This window comes from Brassica rapa, chromosome A06 (genome assembly GCF_000309985.2).
Source record: "Brassica rapa cultivar Chiifu-401-42 chromosome A06, CAAS_Brap_v3.01, whole genome shotgun sequence".
Classification (NCBI taxonomy): domain Eukaryota; kingdom Viridiplantae; phylum Streptophyta; class Magnoliopsida; order Brassicales; family Brassicaceae; genus Brassica; species Brassica rapa.
This window is the reverse complement of record NC_024800.2, coordinates 12403215-12430278: the sequence shown is the minus strand read 5'-3', so window position 1 is coordinate 12430278 and position 27064 is coordinate 12403215. Positions and strand designations below refer to the sequence as shown.

The window sequence follows — 27064 nt, the reverse complement described above, 5'->3', positions numbered from 1 at the left end:
CTCGGTCGCTACGTAGCACCGAGCTCGAGCCAAAGCTCGGTCGCTACGTAGCGACCGAGCGATCGTCCCGCTCGGTCGCTACGTAGCGAGCCGAGCGATCGTCCCGCTCGGTCGCTACGTAGCGACCGAGCTCAGCCAAGCTCGGTCGCTACGTAGCGACCGAGCGATCGTCCCGCTTGGTCGCTACGTAGCGACCGAGCTCGAGCCAAAGCTCCGGTCGCTACGTAGCGACGCGAGCGATCGTCCCGCTCGGTCGCTACGTAGCGACCGAGCTCAGCCAAGCTCGGTCGCTACGTAGCGACGGCCGAGCGATCGTCCCGCTCGGTCGCTACGTAGCGACCGAGCTCTGGCCAAAGCTCGGTCGCTACGTAGCGACCGAGCGATCGTCCCGCTCGGTCGCTACGTAGCGACCGGCTCAAGCCGAAGCTCGGTCGCTACGTAGCGACCGAGCACTCGTTTCGCTCGGTCGCTACATAGCGACCGGGCTCGAGCCAAAGTTCGGTCGCTGTGTAGCGATTGAACCTTTCCGAACATCGATACGACACAGTCCTTGCATTCTCGTCAAACCTTCGAATGCTATCTCCCGAAGACCGTAGCAAGCTCAGTCTATGTTTCCCGCTATTCTAATTCATCGATCAAACTTCGCGGATTAGAAACCGCGGAAAACTCGTAGTAAACGTGTCGAGTCGGAAGACGGCCCAAAGGGACCTAAAACACGACTCGAGGCCCATCCTACGATTTTTCCTAACCAAAAGCCCGTGAACCACAGCATGGTTCGCGCTGGCCCGCGAGGAAGGATAAATGTCAAGTTTCCGCGGATAAATACGGAAGTTTTGAAGATAATTGTGAAGATCGGGAAAAATGGAATATCTCCATTTTTATGCTATGACGGCTTAAGGGCAGAAGAGTAAAAGCGTAAACCGACCTTGGAGCTAGTATATAAGGAGTCCTAGGCGAGGAGCACAAGAGAGAACTTTTTTCAGAGCAAACTTAGCACTTAGAGCGATTTAGGCAACTTTCCGTTTTTGTTATTTCGAGCTGCGACTCAATTAGGTTTAGCCGTCTTAGGGTTGCTAGAACTAGGAATCTCGCCGACAGCTCTCGAGCCCAGGCTTATACCTTGTTGTAACGTTCATACGCAGATTCGGAATAAGATCTACTTTGCTCTCTTTTCGATTTCTTATTTTTATCGTTGTTACTCTCGTGTTCTGATTGCTTGACGTGTGGTAATTAACAGATATCCGGGTCCTCTGGGAAACTAGGGTTTTCTTAGTTTCCTTATTTAAACGGAAATCGACAGTGCGAGTTTCGGTTCCCACAGCTGTTATCTTTTTCTTCGAAGAGTTGGACTCTCAAGCTTTGTATATTTCATTAAGAGTTAACATAATCCAGAAATGGACCATGAGGAATGAAATGTTCGGTTACAATTGTCAAATGATACTGATGGATGCAAATGTGAGTATTGGTCACATATACAACAAACCTATAATCTATATTATAATATTTTTTGCTAATCATACTATTTTTTCTTATAGGGCATATGATTAAAGTTACTCTGAAGAATTCTCTAATGCATAAATTCTATTGTATGCTTAATAAGCATTGCTGGGTTAGACTATCTAATTTCAAAATAATACATTCTACTGGCATTATCAGGGTAACTCGTCATAAGTATGAGATTCTTTTTGCTGCTACTACTTGTGTTGAATTCATATTTCCAGAAGAGACAATTGAAATATTCTCATTCGTAAAATACAATGAGTTAAACATGAGACTAATTCATTCCAAATTTTCATTCAGTTGGAAATTTATTCTTTTATTATGTTTATTTAATTTTATTATGCTACGAACTAACTGCTCTTCAACTCGATATTAGACATACTAGGGGCTCTTATATCTGTTGGAAATCTAAAATGGCGATTTAATTAAAACGTTGGAACAGAATATCTCAAACCTATTAGTTTTATATAGTTTAACTTATCGGATATCAAGTAAGTGTACAATTTAATTATTATATTTTTTTTTATTTTGATGATATTGCTTATTCAATTATATGATTAATGTATAATTATTATTTTTATTTAATGGCAGAACATCTCAATACATTTTTGTCATCTTATGCGGATGACATTGTCATTTGCGTGATACGATTCTGGAAGATTGAAGTTTTAAATGGTTAGATAAATTCATATCATATGTTTATTCTAATATTTATTATATTAATAGTATGATACAATGGTTATTTTTTGTATACAATATATAGGGGATATAAAGATATTTCCAACATTCTCAGATGCTCTGAGATAATGTTCAATCCATAATTTACCATCTACTACTTGAAAACAGTGTTCGTAAATATATTCAATTAGATATATAATGATTTTCACAATATATGTTTACAATTTGTTTTTCACAAAATAGAAGAAAAGCAAAAAAAAGGAGTTTGAGATTTTATTTTCACAATCTTTGTGTTTTATTCCAGTTTAGTTTGGCTACATTAAAATTTTAATTATTTATTTTGGAATATTTATATATCATCATTTCAGAAGTTCCACACACAATCAGTGGAAAATTTGTTGTTATAAAGGAAAGTTATCAAAATTAAGTAATACTATTGTAAAAATATAAGATCATGTCTAGTTAATATATTAATATAATTGAATGCTTTATTAACTTAAAATTGAACCGAGATATACATAGAATATTTAGCCTCTGCTTCAAAATATATTATAAAGACGATATTACAATATTCCTTTTCAACCTATTGTGGTATCAATACTATACATTCATCAAAATTGTCATGTTAAAATCTTCTGCAAGAAAAGGAAAGATGTACATTGACTTTGTTTCGACTTTCAGATCTGAGCTTAGGTATTTCATAGTTGAAATTCAGGAAAGTTTTTGAGAGTTTGCGAAACAGATACAACTGAGAAAACGTCTGACATACATCTCATCATTGCTGATCAAGAAGTAATTTTCAAAATTTTATTCTAACACTTACAAAGAGTAGTTTGCTGTTTTATTAGATCCAATATCATATATTTTAAAAATAACTTCGGTATAAACAAAAGGATGTAGAATCGTAGCAACTATCCCAAAAGAATATTTTTAAAAGTATGAGGTTCTTCAACCCTACTCAGGAAAAACTCGAAACGAAACATTTATCATATAAATAAACCGCATAAAGCGGCAGGGGATTCAAAGCCACCAACGGCCAGTCCCCGAAATACAAATACGGTCATCTTGACCTAAACGAAATCCAAATTCAAAGGGCCATATTCGGCCGAAAACGAGGATAACTAATCCATCCCTCATAATCCAAAGTCGAAGTCCCCGGACAACGAAGCACCAAACGCATCCGCAGGACGATCCACTTCCTCGCCACCGCCGTGAAAATCGATCGGGACCTCCTCGGTATCAGGAGAAACCGGGATGGAATCCCAGAACCCTTGAATCCTCTCGTCGATCGGAGGGATAAGCACCTCAGCATGGGCACGGTCGCTCATCCCACTCTTCATCAAGCTCATTTCCTCTTCAAACACATAGTCGTCGGCTTGCGTCCTCCAAAGACTTCCGACCGAACCACGGCACTCGCGAAAGTCGCCCACCGAGGTAAAGGCATTCTTAAGATTCCCGTACTCAACCTGGAACTGAGATGCGCGAGTCTTCATCACCTCGACGATCTCTCTTTTTGCCTTTCCTCTTCGATCTGCGAACAGCCCGCGCATGATCACGAGTAAGCTGTGCCTCTCGCTCCAGCATCTCGCCTTGCACGCGGGCGAGATCCCGCTCCGCTTTCTCCGCCTTGAAGCGGTAGACCATGGCTTCTCTATGACCCGCCTCGATGGCCGAGCCCAGCAAGCTCAGGCCCTGCAAAATCAATAGGCGTGTTACAAATCCATACATAGGATAATCACTAAAAAATTCCCAAGAAAAAACTAACCCCATTGATGATGCGAGATCCTTCCGCAACGACTCTCGGCCTCGCCGATTCTTTCGTAGGAGGAGGAGCATCGAAACCCGATGGCAGCCCAGCAAAGAAATCATCGAAGTCCGGAATGGGGGCCTCGCTCGAACCGCTTCCGTCGCCGTAAGCAAGGTTCGGATCCCATCCTGGAAGCATAGAGTCATCCATCGAAAACTCTATGTCGCCGAGATCGACATCTTTTCCCTTCCAAGAGCTCGACTCCGGCGCGGCTGTCGGAGCTTCAACGGGACTCTGGCCGTCGGGTTCGGAGTCGCTTCCCGTATCCGCGTCCAAAGCTGGACCAGGTTGCACAAATTTCAGTGCCTTCCGAACCCTTCTCGGCGTGAAAGAAGTCCAGAAGAAGGGACCATTCCTGAGAAGATCCCTCACCGCGATAATGTCCTCAGGGAACGGAGCAAGAGGATTGATGAAGGGACGATTGTTCGGCAACCTCCGGAACAGTGGAATGCAACTCTCTTCGACGGACGCAGCGTCCAAACGAACAAAGAAAAAGAACTTCTTCCACGAGTTGAAGTTCGAAATGAACTTCTTAACCACCGACATAAATTTCCGAGGGACAAACCTATGCTTATCCGTATCCTTGACAAGTTGAAGCCTCAAAAGCGCTTCATAATGATCGACGGAAAGGGAAAGGCCATGCTCATAGCTTAGGATCAAGATCCCAATAAGGTGCTGAATGGCAAGGGGTGTCAACTGACTTATCGCGACTTCGAAACGGTCCAACACTCGGACGAGAATTTCGGGTATGGGGAACCAGAGGCGACAACGCACTATGAACACCTCATAACAAGTAAAGTAACCCTCCGGGGGGTTGTTAGCACATTCCCCGCGGCAAGGAACCCGGAACTCCACAACATCCGGGATGCGGTAGAACGACCGCATCGTCGCGAGAAACTCGTCAGTGGTCCTACTTGCGTCCTTTTCCCTCGACTCCACGATGGACCATGACCGGGAATGGCTTCTCCTTGGGAGGGATCAACGAGCCGTAATGAGCAACCCACCATGCCTCGTTCTCGGCAGGATGCACTGAGTGAGGCACGAACTCCGTCTTCGGAACGACGAGCTCTTCGTAAGGACTCGCGGACGAAGACCCTTTTTTCGCAATCTTTTTCTTGCTCGACATCTTTACACTTCTCTTAAGAGAATAGAGGAAAAGGGTGGAGAGAAAGATAGAAAGTTTTTTTTTTTTTTTTTTGAAAGATCTTAGAGAAAAACAAGAAAGTGAAAAAATTATGGAACAAGTTACCTCTCTTCTTATAAGACATGAGGATTTACTATTCAAGCTCGGACTTTCGCATATTAATTCCATCCATCACGCCTAACTTGCCAAACATGCCTAACCGCACGCTAGGATCCCCCCATGCATGATCCTAACGGGCTGGGGGGCTAACTGTTGGGGTCAAAAACGGTTACGACGGAATTACCACCCGAAAATCCTCAGAGATCGTATTTCCGAAAGAGTTAGTAAAAGAAGGGATGTAATTTTCGTAAAAATAAACTATACGAGGTTATTTCTACGAAGAAGTATTCTTTGGGATTCAAACCAAACGATCGTCCCGCTCGGTCACTACGTAGCAACCAAGCTCGGGCCAAAGCTCGGTCGCTACGTAGCGACCGAGTGATCGTCCCGCTCGGTCGCTACGTAGCGACCGAGCTAGCCAAGCTCGGTCGCTACGTAGCGACCGAGCAATCGTCCCGCTCGGTCGCTACGTAGCGACCGAGCTCGAGCCAAAGCTCGGTCTCTACGTAGCGACCGAGCTCAGCCAAGCTCGGTCGCTACGTAGCGACCGAGCGATCGTCCCGCTCGGTCGCTACGTAGCGACCGAGCTCGAGCCAAAGCTCGGTCGCCACGTAGCGACCGAGCGATCGTCCCGCTCGGTCGCTACGTAGCGACCGAGCGATCGTCCCGCTCGGTCGCTACGTAGCGACCGAGCTCGAGCCAAAGCTCGGTCGCTACGTAGCGACCGAGCGATCGTCCCGCTCGGTCGCTACGTAGCGACCGAGCTCGAGCCAAAGCTCGGTCGCTACGTAGCGACCGAGCGATCGTCCCGCTCGGTCGCTACGTAGCGACCGAGCTCAGCCAAGCTCGGTCGCTACGTAGCGACCGAGCGATCGTCCCGCTTGGTCGCTACGTAGCGACCGAGCTCGAGCCAAAGCTCGGTCGCTACGTAGCGACCGAGCGATCGTCCCGCTCGGTCGCTACGTAGCGACCGAGCTCAGCCAAGCTCGGTCGCTACGTAGCGACCGAGCGATCGTCCCGCTCGGTCGCTACGTAGCGACCGAGCTCGGGCCAAAGCTCGGTCGCTACGTAGCGACCGAGCGATCGTCCCGCTCGGTCGCTACGTAGCGACCGAGCTCAAGCCGAAGCTCGGTCGCTACGTAGCGACCGAGCACTCGTTTCGCTCGGTCGCTACATAGCGACCGGGCTCGAGCCAAAGTTCGGTCGCTGTGTAGCGATTGAACCTTTCCGAACATCGATACGACACCAGTCCTTGCATTCTCGTCAAACCTTCGAATGCTATCTCCCGAAGACCGTAGCAAGCTCAGTCTATGTTTCCCGCTATTCTAATTCATCGATCAAACTTCGCGGATTAGAAACCGCGGAAAACTCGTAGTAAACGTGTCGAGTCGGAAGACGGCCCAAAGGGACCTAAAACACGACTCGAGGCCCATCCTACGATTTTTCCTAACCAAAAGCCCGTGAACCACAGCATGGTTCGCGCTGGGCCCGCGAGGAAGGATAAATGTCAAGTTTCCGCGGATAAATACGGAAGTTTTGAAGATAATTGTGAAGATCGGGAAAAATGGAATATCTCCATTTTTATGCTATGACGGCTTAAGGGCAGAAGAGTAAAAGCGTAAACCGACCTTGGAGCTAGTATATAAGGAGTCCTAGGCGAGGAGCACAAGAGAGAACTTTTTTCAGAGCAAACTTAGCACTTAGAGCGATTTAGGCAACTTTCCGTTTTTGTTATTTCGAGCTGCGACTCAATTAGGTTTAGCCGTCTTAGGGTTGCTAGAACTAGGAATCTCGCCGACAGCTCTCGAGCCCAGGCTTATACCTTGTTGTAACGTTCATACGCAGATTCGGAATAAGATCTACTTTGCTCTCTTTTCGATTTCTTATTTTTATCGTTGTTACTCTCGTGTTCTGATTGCTTGACGTGTGGTAATTAACAGATATCCGGGTCCTCTGGGAAACTAGGGTTTTCTTAGTTTCCTTATTTAAACGGAAATCGACAGTGCGAGTTTCGGTTCCCACAGCTGTTATCTTTTTCTTCGAAGAGTTGGACTCTCAAGCTTTGTATATTTCATTAAGAGTTAACATAATCCAGAAATGGACCATGAGGAATGAAATGTTCGGTTACAATTGTCAAATGATACTGATGGATGCAAATGTGAGTATTGGTCACATATACAACAAACCTATAATCTATATTATAATATTTTTTGCTAATCATACTATTTTTTCTTATAGGGCATATGATTAAAGTTACTCTGAAGAATTCTCTAATGCATAAATTCTATTGTATGCTTAATAAGCATTGCTGGGTTAGACTATCTAATTTCAAAATAATACATTCTACTGGCATTATCAGGGTAACTCGTCATAAGTATGAGATTCTTTTTGCTGCTACTACTTGTGTTGAATTCATATTTCCAGAAGAGACAATTGAAATATTCTCATTCGTAAAATACAATGAGTTAAACATGAGACTAATTCATTCCAAATTTTTTTTTTTTTTTTTTTTTTTTTGTCATCAACTTTACAGACTCATATTGACTCTGTGAACCAAACTGGGAGATCTTGATCCATGTGAACAACCGAAGACGATACTTTCCTAGCACTGCGAGCTAAGCTATCCGCCTTCTTATTATGCGTTCTTGAAACATAGATGATCTCTACTCTGGAAAAACTCTCTCTCAGGCTGTTGAAATCTTCCAAATAACTTGCAAATGCTGGCCATTCTTCTGGTTCCGAAACCATCTTCACCAATTGAGAACAATCCGTTGCAAACGTAACCTGAAATTGTCGTAAGTTTTTCATACATTCCATTGCCCATAATAGTGCTTCCATCTCTGCATGAAGAGGAGAAAGGGAAGCCCTAATATTCCTTGCGCCCATCAAACCCGCAAATCCCTCTAGAGTACTATACCATCCTTGTCCTGAGAAAATATCATTTTCCTTCCAGGACCCATCCGTAAAACACCATCTTCCTGGAATTAAAGGGAGATTCATCGCCTCAACATGTGGACTCCTCTTAGTCTCATCTAGTATTTGTGCCTCAGCCCATAGATTTGACTCCGTTTCAGCCAATTTAAGGGTATCCAACGGTTCAACATCCAGGTTACTAAAAACTTTATTATTTCTTCCCTTCCATATGTACCATAATATCCATGCAAATTGATGATCCTCCATCTGTGGCACAACTCTCCAAAAGAGGTGATCCATGTTCGCAAAGAGAGAACTTATTGGAAACAAAGCTGGATTTGTTGGAACCTTTGAAAGAGCCCATGTCTGGCGTGCTGGGGGGCACTCAAAAAAAACATGGTTAATCGATTCCTCCTCAGCTCCACATCTTGCACAAATGATATCCCCGGGTATTCCTCTCTTTTGTAGATTCTTCTTAACTGCAATACATCCCGTCACCAGTTGCCACAGAAAATGTTTAATCTTTGGTGGACATCGTATTTTCCAACAATGTGCCTTCAAAATATCCACTGTGGGTCCAAACACTAAGGGTGATTTTTCCTTATCTGGGTATATCCTTTCTACCTGATATCCAGATTTAACCGTATATTTTCCATTATTTGTGAAATGCCATCCATCTCTGTCTGCCATCTGAGTTCTACTCAGTGGGATACTTTCGATAAATTTCACATCCTGGGGATCCACCAAAGCCCGAATCACCGGCGAATTCCATTTCCGCAAATGTGGATCAATAAGAGAATCCACTGTAAGGTCTGGGTAAAGATTGTGTTGATTTTTATTGGCTGGTCTCGGGCGAGTGGTTGGGATCCAAGGATCATTCCATACAGATATAGAAGATCCTGTTCCCACCCTTTTGATTAGTCCTTTGCTTACCAGAGATCTAGCAGAAACAATACTCCGCCAACCATATGACGGAGAATATGAACGAATCGGCTCCAGGGGTGATGCATTCCTGAAATACCGACCTTTAAAAACTCGAGAAAATAATGTATTTGGCTTCTCTATCAGCCTCCATAATTGTTTACCAAGCATCGCTGTGTTGAAATCAGTGATATCTTTAAAACCTAACCCTCCATCTTCCTTACTGACACATACTTTGTCCCATGATTTCCAATGCATTCCTCTTATATTACCACCAGGACTCCACCAAAATTGTGATACCGCACTTGTTAACTTTTTTGCAGTAGCTTTGGGTAAACGATAGCAAGACATTACATGATTCGGTAAAGCCGTGATCACTGACTTGATGATCACCTCTTTTCCTCCTTTCGTGAAGAACTTAAAAGTCCAACCATTGACCCTATTATTTAGTCGATCCTGTACAAAGACAAAAACCTGAATTTTAGAACCCCCAAGACTCTCCGGCAAACCCAGATAATTTCCCATCCCTCCCAGATTTTGTATACCAAGAATATCTCTTAGCTCCTGTCTGGCAGATTCTTCAATGTTGTGTCCAAATTGAATTGATGATTTATCAAAATTTATTAATTGACCTGACACTTTCTCGTAATCCTTTAATATCCTTAGAATGGTATGGCACTCCTCCTTTTGCGCTTTACAAAAGAAAAGACTGTCATCCGCAAAAAGCAAATGCGATATTGAAGGACATGCCCTGGCTACCTTTATTCCTGTTAATTGTTTCTCCCTTTCCGCCTTCTTAATATTCGCTATCAGAGCCTCAGTACACAGGATAAATAAATAGGGAGATAAAGGGTCTCCTTGACGTAATCCCCGCTGTGGAATAATGAGTCCTCTAGGTTGGCCATTTAAAAGAACCCGATATTGAACCGATGATATACATTCTACCATAAGTTTAATCCAATGCTCATGAAACCCCATTTTCTGTAATAATGCCTTAATAAATTCCCATTCAACCCGATCGTAAGCCTTACTCATGTCCGTTTTGACTGCCATATACTTTCCTTTGCACGCCTTATTGGTCCGTAATCCATGAAACATTTCCTGTGCTATAAGGATATTATCAGAGATCAGCCGTCCTGCCACAAATGCCGATTGCGTTTCCGAAACTAGAGAAGGTAGTAATAATTTTAAACGTTGACACAAAACCTTCGAAATAATTTTGTACCCCACATTACATAAGCTGATAGGTCGCAACTCCGTCATCCTGGTAGGTCTCTCTGTCTTTGGGATCATACAAATATTAGTAATATTTAACCTTGAATCCATCTCTCCAGACACCAAAAAATCATTCACCATCTCCACCAAATCTCCTTTAATAATATGCCAAGAATGCTGAAAGAAGAGGCCTGTCATACCATCCGGTCCTGGTGCTTTTTCTGGATGCATCATAAACAGAGCTTCTCTAACTTCGTCCTCTGTCGCTATCCGCAGTAATCGTTGATTCATCTGTGGAGTTATACCAGGTGTTACCTCTGAAAGGAACTCATCAAACTCCGATGGGGCAGTGGTAGTAAATAAATCTTGAAAATATTCCACCGCCACTCTCTCCATTCCATTGTCCTCTGTAATCCAGTTTCCCTCCCCATCATGTAGCCCCACTATCCTATTACGAGCCCTTCGTTGCTTAGTTAAAGCATGGTAGAATTTTGTATTAAGATCTCCAGATGAATACCACATATTTCTACTTTTCTGATGCCAATACTCTTCCTCATCCTGATATGCCTCTTGCAATTTCCTAGATACCTCCATAATATCCTCCTGAGATCTAGAATCATCTGTTTGTACCTCTTCAAGCGCTTTTTGCAAGTCCGTTATCTTCTCCTTCCCATAAGGAGGATTATTTTTCCTCCATTTAGCTATCTCCCGACGGCAGTTACTAATTTGTTCCACTATACCAGTTCTTGTTCCTTCATTATTATCGGACCAACCTCTTGTAATTGATTCTATAAGACCTTCTTGTCCAACCCATCTCTTATCAAATCTAAACTGCCCTTTCCTCCTAATAACTTTATCTTCCAAATAAGCCACTACTGGACGATGATCCGATGCCACCAGGCCTAAATATTCTGTATAAGAACAGGGGAATAGCGTATGCCATTCTTCATTCGCTAATGCACGATCCAACCGACATCTAACCGTGACTGCCCCTTTACCCTTACCCCTTCTGCCTTGCCAGGACAACTTATTTCCTTTGACTGGGAACTCCAGTAAACCACAATTCCTTATCATATTATTAAAAGGAACAAATGAGTTCGCACTTCGCAACGCACCACCTTCTTTTTCATGATTTCCTGTAATCTCATTTAAATCACCAATAATAAACCAAGGCTCGGATCTCGAAATCCCATATCTAGTTAAACGTTCCCACACTTGTTCTCGTAAATCTTGGACTGGATCTCCATACACAAACGTCATATATACCGTTTTCCCAAGAGCCACTGCTTCCACATCTATCATGCGATTACTTGAATATAACACATTAACCTGATACTCATTATTGTAATAAAGCGCTAATCCACCACTTCGTCCCACAGGATCCACTGTGACCAAATTATCAAATCCAAAATGACCTTGAAATTTTTGAGCGAACTCAAATTCTTGCTTTGTCTCTGATAAAAATAAAAAATCTGGCTTATGTTTATGCCATATCTCCGTTAAATAACTTATCGTCCACTTACTTCCCATTCCTCTGCAATTCCAACTTAGTGTTCTCATTTAAAAATATACAGAAATGCTCCTTTGAGCTTGTTAAATTGGATGTGATGATACCCTAGATTCTCCAAGTCCCCAATTAGATAATCTCGTCTCCCGACTAGCGTCTCCCCTCTTATTAACTTTACAATCACCGCCCTCTCCCATAATAGTTTCCTTCCAAACCTCCAATGAAAAACCTTAGATAGTCCATGAAAAAAGAAAATAATAGAGTAGTCCCGAGCCAATAATGATTTCCTTGACCCCCAACATCTCGTGAAAAGCATGAATCTTTCAAGTCCCATCACTTCCTGTAGGGACAACGAATAGAAACAGAGCACCAATGATCTTAAGACCACCACCAACCACATATCCATACTGTAAAATAATTCCCAATCCAGATAAAACCAACACCAAACATCAGACAAAACTTGGAAGGACCAAAACTGATAAAGTGTTACTACAAAAATATCATATTCCCAATGACCAATACCCAATAAAACCCACGTCACATTTATAAATACTCGTAACTCATTCCAATAATTATTCAACTGAATAACCATCAATTGACAAGCGATGTTTCTGTAATGTAAGGGCCTAAGTGTCTGCATTGTTATCCAAGATACACTCCTCCCTGAACCAAATTGCACCATAAACCATATAATCCGACATCTACTTGACAAAACAACATATAAACCATATTGGTGCCTCAGACTCCGAGACCATACCTTCCTACAAAAAAACCATTGAGGTCTCGACTGCAATCGAATAAGGAACAAATCCAACACCTCGCCATATGCCCACAACTCAAAGAGAGAATCCAAACATCTATAGGCAATAATTATGCATATCTGATCACAACACGCCCAATACCAATAATCCAAAGAACAATTTTTATTCCAAAGCATGATCTTATATAAAGATCTTACCCAACACCAAAACAACAAAATAGAAACTTTTAAAAATAAAAAACCCAGACCCTGCTTGAAAGAAACTTGTAAGACTTGATCCATATTAAATCTTCAGATTTCCAGAGCTCAGATTTGACGAACCCTTACTCTCCAATTGCTTATTTGTATCCCCTTTACGAGTCCCCATCCTGGCTGCTGCACGTTTGCGAGGGGATACAAGCGCAACTGCATTCCTCATCTTTGTGCTTCCTGCAACAATGACTGATGACTTGAACAACCTTTTACGAGTCCCCTGCTTCTGAGCCTGCTCCATAGTGTCCTTATTCTTCTCTTCTGCACCATTAGTCTGCTCTCCTGCCTCCTGAAGTTGATTATCCTCCTCATAGCCCGCCATCATCTCCTTCAATTCCTCTTCAGAAACTGCCGGGAGAGCATCTATCGTCTGCTCATCTAAGCCATGCTCCAAAAGCGCTGCTTGAAACTCATCCATTTCCATCTCGTCCTCCTCGTCACCTTCAGAAACTCTATCAGAAGTTCTGTCCTTCACGACCAGGCTTTGGATTTGTAGTAAACCCTCCTCTCTATCAACAGGATCAGAGATCAGCTCTAAACCATTCGCCTGAGTTTCAGCCAGTGCAACTTGAAACTCCTTAGAAGCAGAAGCCAAAGTCTCCTCTTCCGTACTCTTTATCTCTCCTTCCTCCCGTGTCCCTTCCATAACCACTTCCTTTCCATTTTGCTCTTCCACATGTCGTGGCGATGCACGACGGTGCACCTCCTGTGGCACAACCGCCATTTTCTCTCTTCGTAATGATCTTTTATGCGAGCCTCCTGCGTCCCCCCGAGAATTCCCATGATATGAGGAAGTTCCCTTATAACCCCTCTCTGCTGTCTTCACCCATTTGTGGTCATCAGCCACTTTGCCTTTTCCCTTTCCATGATAAGCTCTACTCTCCCTCTCCCTGTTTGGTTGATTGCTACTCCCATTTATAACCACTCCCTTATAACTCCGGGCTCTGTCATCATGTTGGCCTACCTCGTGCCATCCTCCATTTCCATCTTTCATCTCCCTAGTCTTCTCCGGACTCGTCTTTGTATTCTTAGGATCCAGAGGACACTTCTCAGTCTTATGGCACAGACTGGAGCAAAACTCACAAAAGCCGAAGAGCTTTTCGTACCGTAGAGACACCAAGGCTTCCTCACTCGCATAGAATTCTCCCCCCTTGAAGTCTATAGTGGTTTCGAAGCAAAGCTCCTTAAAGGCGTCCACCACCACTTGAACCCTCGCATATTCCACGTCCACCATCACCGTTCTTCCAATAGCATCCCCCACACTTTCATATGTAGGCGCCGTCCTGAACTCCGCTGGGACCCCTAACACTCGAACCCAAAAAGTTATCTCCGAGGGAAATTGTGGAGATTTCTTTGGTTGCCATCGAGCCAGTGAAAGCATCCAATAGTCGAAGTGATACGGTTGAAGCCTCAAGACCCCCTCTAACTCCTCCTCTGTTTCAAAAGCAAATTGAAACTTTCCAAGTCCCAAATCCGTACCAGTAACCCGATTCTCCAGCCCCCATATCTTCGGAAGATTCGTAATCAAAGCCTTCATGTCTTGCTCCGGCGGGTTCATGCACCGACCAATCAGCGTTTTGGAAAATTTTTTGATCAACTCGGAGTTATCAAAGTGGGGCACCGTTATCTTCAACCTCTTACGGGTATTGTCACCGTTCTTCATCTCACCCTTAGAAAGCAGTTGACTCTGCGCCATGATACCAAAAAAGAAATAAATCTCGTGTGAAGGTTTAAGACAAGAAAAACCGATGCAATATAGAAACAACCCCTTCCTCCTTTTATAGCTAATCCATTTAGCCAACCTAATATTTGGTAAATATTCCTTCATGATATCGAATCCGTGATTGCCTTTCTGAAACTCCACCACAAAGCACCATTGAATCTCATAACGAACCTTCTCAATAAAGCAAAAGATCCAAAAGATCGTTTCCATTAACCAACAAATCCCTACACTCCCAATCCCAATATTACCTTTAAATACATTTGATTTCATCTTAAGGATGATTGAAATCAAATCATATTCCCCAATAACTCCGATCTTCCTTATCGTCTCCATATAGATCCCTTTAAGATCCATCCCTAAACATCGCTGATCTGATCGAAATCGTGTTCCCAAATACATGCCACCCTTAATAGAATTAATTCATTCCAAATTCATTCCAAATTTTCATTCAGTTGGAAATTTATTCTTTTATTATGTTTATTTAATTTTATTATGCTACGAACTAACTGCTCTTCAACTCGATATTAGACATACTAGGGGCTCTTATATCTGTTGGAAATCTAAAATGGCGATTTAATTAAAACGTTGGAACAGAATATCTCAAACCTATTAGTTTTATATAGTTTAACTTATCGGATATCAAGTAAGTGTACAATTTAATTATTATATTTTTTTTTATTTTGATGATATTGCTTATTCAATTATATGATTAATGTATAATTATTATTTTTATTTAATGGCAGAACATCTCAATACATTTTTGTCATCTTATGCGGATGACATTGTCATTTGCGTGATACGATTCTGGAAGATTGAAGTTTTAAATGGTTAGATAAATTCATATCATATGTTTATTCTAATATTTATTATATTAATAGTATGATACAATGGTTATTTTTTGTATACAATATATAGGGGATATAAAGATATTTCCAACATTCTCAGATGCTCTGAGATAATGTTCAATCCATAATTTACCATCTACTACTTGAAAACAGTGTTCGTAAATATATTCAATTAGATATATAATGATTTTCACAATATATGTTTACAATTTGTTTTTCACAAAATAGAAGAAAAGCAAAAAAAAGGAGTTTGAGATTTTATTTTCACAATCTTTGTGTTTTATTCCAGTTTAGTTTGGCTACATTAAAATTTTAATTATTTATTTTGGAATATTTATATATCATCATTTCAGAAGTTCCACACACAATCAGTGGAAAATTTGTTGTTATAAAGGAAAGTTATCAAAATTAAGTAATACTATTGTAAAAATATAAGATCATGTCTAGTTAATATATTAATATAATTGAATGCTTTATTAACTTAAAATTGAACCGAGATATACATAGAATATTTAGCCTCTGCTTCAAAATATATTATAAAGACGATATTACAATATTCCTTTTCAACCTATTGTGGTATCAATACTATACATTCATCAAAATTGTCATGTTAAAATCTTCTGCAAGAAAAGGAAAGATGTACATTGACTTTGTTTCGACTTTCAGATCTGAGCTTAGGTATTTCATAGTTGAAATTCAGGAAAGTTTTTGAGAGTTTGCGAAACAGATACAACTGAGAAAACGTCTGACATACATCTCATCATTGCTGATCAAGAAGTAATTTTCAAAATTTTATTCTAACACTTACAAAGAGTAGTTTGCTGTTTTATTAGATCCAAATATCATATATTTTAAAAATAACTTCGGTATAAACAAAAGGATGTAGAATCGTAGCAACTATCCCAAAAGAATATTTTTAAAAGTATGAGGTTCTTGGTCACGCAGAGGATGAATGAAGAGTAGTCCATAAATTTGAAGTGGTTCTTAATGATGGAGATAAAAGAAATACCAACAACATGTTCCAAATAAAATTCGTTGATCAAGCTGTGGTGGATTGGATTGACGTTTTTTTGTAAGACATCCATGTATGATTTTGTCTCTTATGATAAAGTTTTTTTTTTTTTTGTCATCAACAACAGACTCATACTGACTCTGTGAACCACTCCGGTAGATGTTGATCCATGTGAACGACAAACGACGGTTGTTTCCTAACACTGCGTGCTAGGCTATCCGCTCTTGAATTTTGCGTTCTTGGTACATAGATGATCTCCGAACGTGTGAAACCTTCTTTCAGGGATTTAATATCTTCCAAATAACTTGCAAATACTGGCCATTCCTCTGGTTCCGAAACCATCTTTACCAACTGAGAACAATCCGTTGCAAACGTAACCTGAAATTGGCGTAAGTTTCTCATGCATTCCATTGCCCATAATAGTGCTTCTATCTCCGCATGTAGAGGAGATAAACAAGCCCGGACATTCCTTGCTCCCAACAGCCCAGCAAAACCTTCTAAAGTACTCAGCCAACCTTGCCCAGAGAAGACCTCATTCTCCTTCCAAGAACCATCCGTAAAACACCATCTCCCCGGAATTGCAGGAAGAGTCATAATCTCAACTTGGGGTACTGTCCTGGTTTCGTTCATTGCATGTGCATCAGCCCAAAGTCTTGACTCTGTTTCTGCTAAGTTAAGCGTGTTTCTAGGGTCCATATCCAGATTACTAAAAACTTTATTATTTCTTCCTTTCCAAATATACCAAAGTATCCATGCAAATTGATGATCCTCCATTTGTGGAGAGACTCTCCAAAAGAGATGATCCATGTTTGTAAAGAGGGAGCTCGTTGGGAACATAGTTGGATTTGTTGGTATCTTGGAGAGAGCCCAAACTTGAAGTGCAGGAGGACATTCAAAAAACACATGGTTGATCGATTCCTCATCCGCTCCACGACGTGCACAACATATATCTCCATGTATTCCTCTCGCTTTCAGATTCTTCTTGACTGCTATACAACCTGTAACCAATTGCCATAAAAAATGTTTTAACTTTGGAGGGCACCGTATTTTCCAGCAGAAAGCCTTCAGAATATCCACTGTGGGTCCATACAGTAAAGGTGGTCTTTTCCTGTCTGGATAAATCCGTTCGATCTGATATCCTGATTTAACTGTATACGTCCCATTGTTTGTAAAATGCCATCCATCCCTGTCAACCATCTGGGTTTTACTCAGCGGTATACTTTCTATAATTTTCACATCCTGGGGATCCATCAAGGCCCTGAGTGTATGCGAATTCCATGTTCGCGAAGTAGAGTCAATAGTCTCTTATGATAAAGTTATACATGGTAGTTTGAACTCTATCTCTACCACCGGTATGTCAAAAAATTTCTCTACCTAATACGAACTATAAATATCTTTTTTTTTGCTTTACTACCGACGAAATTTACTCAATATCATTGTAGACTTGGTAGGAATCCTAACATATGTTGGAATGTCTTATTATACTCAAGACTCACTGCATGACCCTTTTTTTGTCGATTCAAGATAAATGATGCAAGGTATGATTTTATTGATAGAATAGTTTAATTTAATTGTATGCAGCCATTTAAATATGTCGTTTATGTGCTACATAAACCTTATGTATTTACACTAAAAAATCTGCAGAGGTGGATGAAAGGCCTTAAAACATATGTGGTTCTGATGTTATGACAGTTTAACTATATTGTACAAGATTGTGTATTAATATATTTTATTATTTATAAAGTTTTCTTCATTTTTTTATTAGGTACACTAAGAATTACAGACGGAGGAGGGTGCTCTAGATTTATCACTAATCCAGCGTGGATTAGTGAAGTTTTTAATATATTTGGTCTGTAATAATTTTTAAAACGTGATTAAGTGGAATTGAGGGTCCACTTTAAACCCTCAAACTATTTATAAAATATTATTGATGTTTAGATGTTTTCTTATTATTATGATCGTATTGCAATAATTTATTTAGAAGTGATGAAGGAAATATATAATTCATAATATTTATATTTCCAAAATTTACTAAGTAATTTTAAACAGTTAATATATATTGATTATTTTTTCATAATCCTTTGACTTAAATCCATTTCAAACTTCATTTCTTAAAGAAACAAATGAAGATTACAGTTTTTTTATTTGGGTTTGATTTGATGTTGGTAGGTAAGATTTAATGTTCAATTTGTCTAAATCTTCCTTTTGAAAAAAAACATTTATTGTAATAAGTTAAATTCACTTTTAAGTCGTTATCTTTGTCATCTTCTAAAATATAATTCTTAATATTTTTTATATAAATTTACTGAGTAATTTTACAAATAATATATATTGATTAATTTTACAGTTAAAATATGTTGAATTTATCTAAATATTAATTTTATAAATATTAATTATAATAAGTTAAATTCACTATTAATTGATTATCTTCTTAATGATGTGAATATTGGTACTCTCTCACATTTAAAAGTTTTGCCATTATTAAAAAGTATAAATTGTTCAAAATTATCATATCAAACGCCTCAATCAAATGTTAAAAAAACTTATTCTTTCTCATTCAAAAAGAAACCACAGAGGTTATTCCAAACTCTAAAAGCGAATTTAATGGCACACAACAATGCCCTAATTTTAGATCTCAGTGAATCATCGAACAATGTCGAAATGTGGGCAAAAATACTACGAGTATGGGAAACTATAACTACTCATAATCTGAAAGAGCGGCATCTTATTGTAACTGACCCAAATGTAAGTTATAATTTATGTTCAGTGTTTTTTTTTCCGGTGGGTTATTGTGCGAGAAATTTCATTTTATGATCATGGTGTATTAGGGTTGCAGAATCGAAATTACAATCCCTAATAATTTGATTGATCAGCACTATTTCGGCTATTTCGATGAAGACCAATGGAGGATATTCAGATGATTCAAAGTGACACATGCATTGGTTAATTTGGTTTGATAAGGAATACTCCACATGAATTTCATATCAAATATGTGGAGCGTACTCAGGTATTTTATGGGTTTCACTAAATGAAAACCCAATGTTTGTACGTGTTCCAATCCAAAAAGTTCTCCAAATCAATTTCGACAACACTTATCCAATCGGTATGTATTCCCATCTTGTTATTCTGGTGGTTTTTATAAGGATTTATTATGTTATTGTTAAAGAGATAATATATTTTTATATTATCAAATGATATGATTATCCACTTGATGTTTTGGATAAATATTATCCTTTCTTATTTTGTCTCTTTCTTGGAAGTCGGTATAAGTGACCGACTCTTTTGCACTACAAATAGTGTGTGTGTCTCATATATTTGGATGTACAACAAGAACATATCTGAATAAAAAGAAAAAGCTGTCACCTCCTCTCTCTCTCTTCCACTTTAGCCTCAAATCTCTCTCTCTCGTTCTTTTACCTTCTTATACCAAACCCAAAAGCCAATACTTTTTTTCTCTTGTCAACATCACCTTTACACAAATATATTGAATAATAAATATAAACTAAACCTCAGCTTATATTATACAACACGTTATCAGCACGAAGCTCTGACCAACCGAAGCTTATCAATCCGAAAGTTCTTAAACCAGCCGAGATAATATTTAAATTTATGTATTTCAATATACTTAATTTATTTAAATTTTATTAATGTTCTGGAGTGAGAGGCTAGGCCTTCTCCGTTTATTTTTCGGGATGATAGGCGCTGCCTTCCCCGACTGATCGTTATGATAGGCTATGCCTTCACGATCAGAGAAACACGTGGTAGGCTTTGCCTCCGTGAATAAAAAGAAAGGTCAAAAATAGTAGACTAAGTCTGATTGGACTTTGAAATAAGTAAAAGTCAAAATGGTAGATCATGTCTCCTCAGACTTTGGAAAATGATCAATATGGTAGTCTATGACTCCTCGGATCATCTTGTAGGCTGAGCCTCCCGATTTTATTTATGCAATTTAAGTTTATGCTTTTATTTTATGCCTTTAATTTCTGCATTTAAATTTCCGTCTTTACTATATTTATATATTATTCTGTGAATACAGTTATCATGTCGAATTTGACAAAGCTCGAAATTAATGCCCTGGATATTACGAGAAATAATTATATGACCTGGGAAATGGGTGCAAAGATGCACCTGAGAGGAAACGGGCTTTTGGAAACCATCGATAGCTCGAAAACGGTGTCGGATGAGAAAAAGGCAAAAGCCATGATATTTTTACGACACCACATCCATGATGGTTTAAAGGATGAATATATTACGAAAGAAGATCCTTGTGACCTCTGGAAATCTTTAAAAGAGAGGTTCGATCACCAGAAATATGTTTACCGAGAGATAAACACGAGTGGATCCATCTCCGGTTCCAGGATTACAAAAGTGTTAGTGAGTTTAATTCCGCGATGTTCGGAATTACTTCGAGGACGATGTTATGTGGAGAGAAAATAAGTGATTATGATATGATCGAGAAAACTCTCTCCACGTTCCATCCTGAAAATGTAATCCTGCAGCAACAATACCGAGTGAGTGGATATACCCGTTACTCAGAGTTGATGCAAGTCCTCCTTGTAGCGGAGTAGAATATTCAACTCGTGACTTTAAACCATCAAGCTCGTCCCACTAGATCTGCTCCATTCCCGGAAGCGAATGTTGCATCATCCAGTTATGATAATAGGAGAAGACGAGGTCGTGGACGTGGTGGAAACCGTTATCATGGTCGTGGAAGAGGACGAGGAAGAAGATTCCGTCCCTATGATGAAAGAGATAACAAGAACTTCCACGAAAATGAAAGGAATGAAAAAAGACCAGGATGATAAAAGGCAAACAGGAAAGGTTTGCTACAGATGCGGCATGAAAGGTCATTGGGTACGTAGTTGTCGTACACCAAAATATTTAGCCGATCTGTATAGAGAATCCCAAAAGGAAAAAGAGAAAGGAAGAGGTGAAACTAACTTCATCTCTGATGAACCTGGGCTATCCTTTCATGGTTTAAACGATGATACTCATCTCGACGTATCAGACTTTCTGGTTGAGCCAGAGAGTATCGATGAGTGATATAAATTGATGTGATATATGTAGATTGTATTATAGTATCTATATCTTTTGTTGTAAGATATATGTTATGTTTGTTTAATGTTTAATAATATATGTTTTATGAATATTTTAAATTCAGAAAGAATGCCAAACTTTGAGACTATGGATGGAGATTTGTGTTTGGCAGATAGTGCGTCAACGCACACGATAATTAAAGATAAGAAATATTTCTCCAGTCTCAAAATAAGAGATTACGCTGGAAACGTAAGTACAATATCTGGTAATGCAAAGATTATTATGGGCTCTGGAAGAGCGAAATTTTCAATGCCAGAGGGAACGATATTTGAAATAAGTGATGCATTGTATTCCTCCAAGTCTCATAGAAACTTGTTAAGTTTTAAGGATATCCTAAGAAATAGATATCATATTGAGACTATGAGTAAAGATGGCATTGAATTTCTTTGCATTAAGTCCGAGAGGAAATATATATTAGAAGAGTTAAGAATGTTATCCTCTGGACTATATTTTACGAAAATAACAATGACTGAGTCCTATGCCGTGGTAAACATGAAGTTTGATACATTTAAAATATGGCATGAAAGGCTAGGACATCCTGGTTTAATCATGATGAGAAAGATAGTGCAAAATTCGAATGGCCATCCATTGAAAAACGGAATTTTTTTGCAAACGGGCGAGTTTACATGTAATGCATGTTCTCAAGGAAAATTTATAACTCGGCCATCACCAGCAAAAGTAGACAATGAATCACCAATATTTTTAGAAAGAATACATGGTGACATATGTGGGCCGATCCATCCACCGTACGGGTCGTTTAAGTATTTCATGGTATTGATTGACGCATCTAGTAGATGGTCAAGTGTGTGTCTTTTGACAACACGAAATACGGCTTTCGCAAAGTTCATTGCCCAGATAATAAAGCTGAGAACGCAGTTCTCAGAGTATGCCATTAAGAAAGTAAGGCTTGATAATGCTGGTGAATTTACATCGCAAGCCTTTGATGATTATTGTATGTCAATGGGGATTGATGTGGAGCATCCAGTTCCCCATGTGCATACACAAAATGGCATGATCGAGTCATTGATAAAACGGTTGCAGTTGATTGCAAGACCGTTAGTCTTGAGAAAAAAGCTCCCAATTTATGTATGGGGTCATGCTATATTGCATGTGGCTGCACTGGTTCGGCTAAGACCGAGTGCATATCATAAGTATTCCCCTTTACAATTGGCATCTGGGCAAGAGCCAGATGTATCCCATCTCCGTGTGTTTGGGTGTGCGGTATATGTTTCGATAGCACCGCCACAAAGAACAAAAATAGGCCCACAAAGGAGATTGGAAATATATGTGGGTTATACGTCACCAAGTATAATAAGATATTTGGAACAAGTAATTGGTGATATGTTTACGGTACGATTTGCCGATTGCCATTTTAGTGAGGATGAATTTTCAGCGCTAGGGGGAGGAATTGGTAAAATTCCTCAAGAGATTACAAGGTGTACAGCGTCGTTGTTACACCTTGATCCCCCTACGAATCAAAGAGAACTGGAAGTTCAGAAAATTGTGCATTTGCATAATTTGGCAAACCAGTTACCAGATGCGTTCACAAAATACAAGAAGGGTGACAAAGTCATGTATACCCGCTGAAAATGTTCCATCAAGAGTTGATGTTCCTAAATAACAAACTGATGGTAGCAAAATGAATGAACCTCGGGTTCAGTTAAAGAGGGGGAGACCAGCGGGTTCTAAAGATAAAAATCCCTGAAAGAAAAATAAATTGAATGAACAAAATAGTAAGGTTCAAGAAGAACCTGATATTGAAAGATGTATGAAAGAAGACATAAATGGAAAGGCTCTAGAAGAACCTGATAGTGAAAAATGTCTGAAAGAAGGCATAGATAAAGATGATCTAGATGACGAGAAGGGAACATAAAAGTATGAGATTTCCATCAACTACGCCCGAGATGAAAAGATATGGATCAGAAATAAGATAAAAGATGTTGATGGAATGTTCTCCTTTTCTGTGTCCAAAGAAATCGATCATGAAAATGATGATCCAAATCCAAGGTCCATTTTAGAATGTCAGAAAATACATGATTGGGAGGAGTGGAAGAAGGCAATTCAAATTGAATTACTCTCCATGAATAAAAGAAATGTCTTTGGACCTATAGTCATAACGCCTGAGAATATAAATCCTATTGGGTTTAAGTGGGTATTCGTGAGAAAAGTAAATGAGAAAAATGAAGTAACACGATATAAAGCCCGATTAGTTGCCCAAGGTTTTTCTCAAAGACCGGGAATTGATTTTGAGGAAACGTATTCCCAGGTAATGGATGCAATTACGCTTAGATTTTTGATGAGCCTAACGGCGTCTAAAAATCTTGAAATGCATCTCATGGACGTTGTGACTGCATATTTGTATGGATCGTTAGATAACAATATATACATGAAACTCCCTGAGGGATTGAAAATGCCAGGGGCATTGAAAGAAAAATCCAGGGAGATTTGTTCGGTCAAGTTACAGTGATCACTTTACGGATTAAAGCAATCCGGACGCATGTGGTACAATCGCTTAAGTGAATATCTTTTGAGTAAAGGGTATGTGAATAATGCGATATGTCCATGCGTTTTTATAAAGAAATCGTCATCTGGCTTTGTGATCATTGATGTATATGTAGATGACCTGAACATAATTGGAACTCAAAAGGAGGTTGATGATGCTCAAACTCATATGAAAGAGGAGTTCGAAATGAAAGATCTCGGCAAGACAAAGTTTTGTCTTGGGCTCCAGATTGAGCATCTCCGAGAAGAAATATTTGTGCATCAATCAAACTATACGAAAAGGTTATTAAAACGCTTTCGTATGTACAAAGCGACTCCTTTGAGTACTCCAATGATTGGCAGAACTCTCAATGTTGAGAGTGATCCTTTTAGGCCCTGCGAAGATAGCGAGAAGATATTAGGTCCATAAATACTTTATATGAGTGCTATCGATGGGCTGTTATATCTTGCAAACTGTACCAGACCAGATATAGCTTTTGCTACTAATCTACTGGCGAGATATAGTTCTGCTCCTACTCGCAGGCATTGGGACGGAGTAAAGCACTTATTTCGTTACCTCCAAAGTACAGTTGATTTAGGGTTAATGTATTTTAGAAAACCCGAGTTTAGTATGGTTGGTTTTCCGGATGCAGGATACTTATCAGATCCTCATAAAGCTTGATCGCAAACCGGCTATGTTTTTACAATTGGTGGAACCGCGATCTCTTGGCGGTCTCAGAAACAAACTCTGGTTTGCGACATCTTCGAATCACGCAGAAACTATCGCGCTTCACGAAGCATGTCGAGAATGTGTGTGGCTTCGGTCAATGAGTCACCACATACAAGAATCAAGCGGAATAGTCAACGAGAAAGAACCGACGAAAATATTTGAAGACAATTCGGCTTGTGTTGCTCAACTTAAAGAAGGCTATATCAAGAGCGACAGAACAAAGCACATCCCTCCAAGATTTTTCTCGTACATAAGGGAGCTCGAGAAAAATAAAGAAGTGGACATCGAATATGTACGGTCATGCAAAAATCCGACTGACTTGTTCACCAAAGCTCTTCCGACTTCAACATTCCGAAAACACGTCTACGGTATCGGAATGCAGCATTTACGTGATTTGTGAAGTGGAAGTTATGTCCAATATTTTCAGGAGGAGACTACGACAGTGTACTCTTTTTTCCTTGTCATGATTTTTGTCCCAATGGGTTTTTCCATGATCAGGTTTTTAACGAGGTACTACGTAATACAAGATGGATAATCAAGGGGGAGTGTTAAAGAAAACCCAATGTTTGTACGTGTTCCAATCCAAAAAGTTCTCTAAATCAATTTTGACAACACTTATCCAATCGGTATGTATTCCCATCTTGTTATTCTGGTGGTTCTTATAAGGATTTATTATGTTATTGTTAAAGAGATAATATATTTTGATATTATCAAATGATATGAGTATCCACTTGATGTTTTGGATAAATATTATCCTTTCTTATTTTGTCTCTTTCTTGGAAGTCGGTATAAGTGACCGACTCTTTTGCACTATAAATAGTGTGTGTGTCTCATATATTTGGATGTACAACAAGAACATATCTGAATAAAAAGAAAAAGCTGTCACCTCCCCTCTCTCTTTCACTTTAGCCTCAAATCTCTCTCTCTCGTTCTTTTACCTTCTTATACCAAACCCAAAAGCGAATACTTTTTCTCTCTTGTCAACATCACATTTACACAAATATATTGAATAATAAATATAAACTAAACCTCAGCTTTTATTATACAACAGTTATATATTAGTAACATAATTTATATCCTAACAATTATCGACTTTTGTAGAATTGTTTGGATGAATTACTACATTTGGAACTTAAACTCAGTCTGTGGATGATCTTTATGAGGATATTTTTGGTGTACCTTTGACTAAAACTAATTTTAAGCTGGTGGATGAAAGGTAATTACTATTTTTAATTTAAGTAACTCATAACCATCAAATAAACTTCTTTTTAAAATTAACTTTCATCTTATATGTATGTCACTAACAATACTATACAGTGGGTGTGAGTTGGTATGTGAAGCCTGGACAGGATGCTCGAGAATTGGATATGAAAATTGGTGGTTGAGTAAGTACCATAAAACCTTCGTAGCTTTGCATTTCTGGCGAGTAAACTACATTTAGCAAGGTGAACTCTTAAATCATTTAAATATTACTGACATGTATTTAGCGTAGTCTATTGAATACAGAGCGAGGAAAATGTGCTAAAATCGAATTTGATCCAACATGGATTCAACAGTGATGCTATGTCTTATTACATATCGTTTATATATATGTTAAGTACTTACGTTTTTGGAAGTGATTGTCCGCTTTAAACCTTCTTATTATGGACTAACTTGTAATATAACATATCTAAAGTTTTGTTGAGTATATGATTTTGTAATTTAAAATATGTAAATTGAAATCTAATCATTTCCTACATTTATAATATAGATTGTAATGACATAGTTATTTGTGTGATAAGATTGGCCCATGGCGGTATAACTCGTGAGAAAAATTAACAAATGAAATCACTTTAACTTTGATATACCATATTAATTAACTTTATACTAATACACATACATGATATAAACATAATTTAATTTTTCATAATTTGTAATATCATATTTTACGTGATTTACTAGATGCCATACGAGATGTATAACAAAACACGTAATATTCGAATAAGAAAAAACACTTCTTTGTGAGAAATCATAGAAATGTAAACATCAAACTAAGTGGATAGTGAATATGATACAAACATCTGAATACTATATATCAACATGCATGAATTATTTATTGCATACACATATATTGTATTAAAGAGATTTGTAAGAAAGTCTAAATGAAGAAGACAGAGCTTTTGTTTACTGAAAATGCATCTCATTCATCTTGAAGTTTTGTGATTACAAAGAGAAGCTATTTATAAGCTTAGTAGTAAATCCTAGTATGATATACATATAGCACCATCTCAGTCTTCAAGATAATCAAGGGTTGAAAATTGATTGTACAATTTCACCCCCATTAAAGCTTATGCAACTCGACTTTATAAGTCATTCTTTTTTGTTTTTATCTTTCTCTTTT

The 27064-nt window shown here is 39.2% G+C and overlaps 2 protein-coding genes across 3 annotated transcripts in view; one reads left to right on the top strand and one right to left on the bottom strand.

Annotated features, from left to right (window-relative positions):
- LOC103873306 overlaps positions 1-27064 on the top strand; it is a 728778-nt gene that overhangs the window by 67052 nt on the left and 634662 nt on the right. The window lies entirely within an intron of this gene.
- Positions 12643-14930, bottom strand: LOC103873441. Of its 2 annotated transcripts, none has more exons than XM_009151848.3 (2): positions 14768-14930; positions 12643-14483 (listed from the first exon to the last, which is right to left on the bottom strand). In XM_009151848.3, the coding sequence occupies exons 1-2, from the start codon at positions 14777-14779 to the stop codon at positions 12828-12830; spliced, it is 1668 nt and encodes a 555-aa protein (XP_009150096.2). In that variant the 5' UTR covers positions 14780-14930; the 3' UTR covers positions 12643-12827. The 2 variants fall into 2 exon arrangements, with proteins under 2 accessions (XP_009150096.2, XP_033128493.1); XM_033272602.1 differs by having other exon boundaries at positions 12643-14648; positions 14768-14924.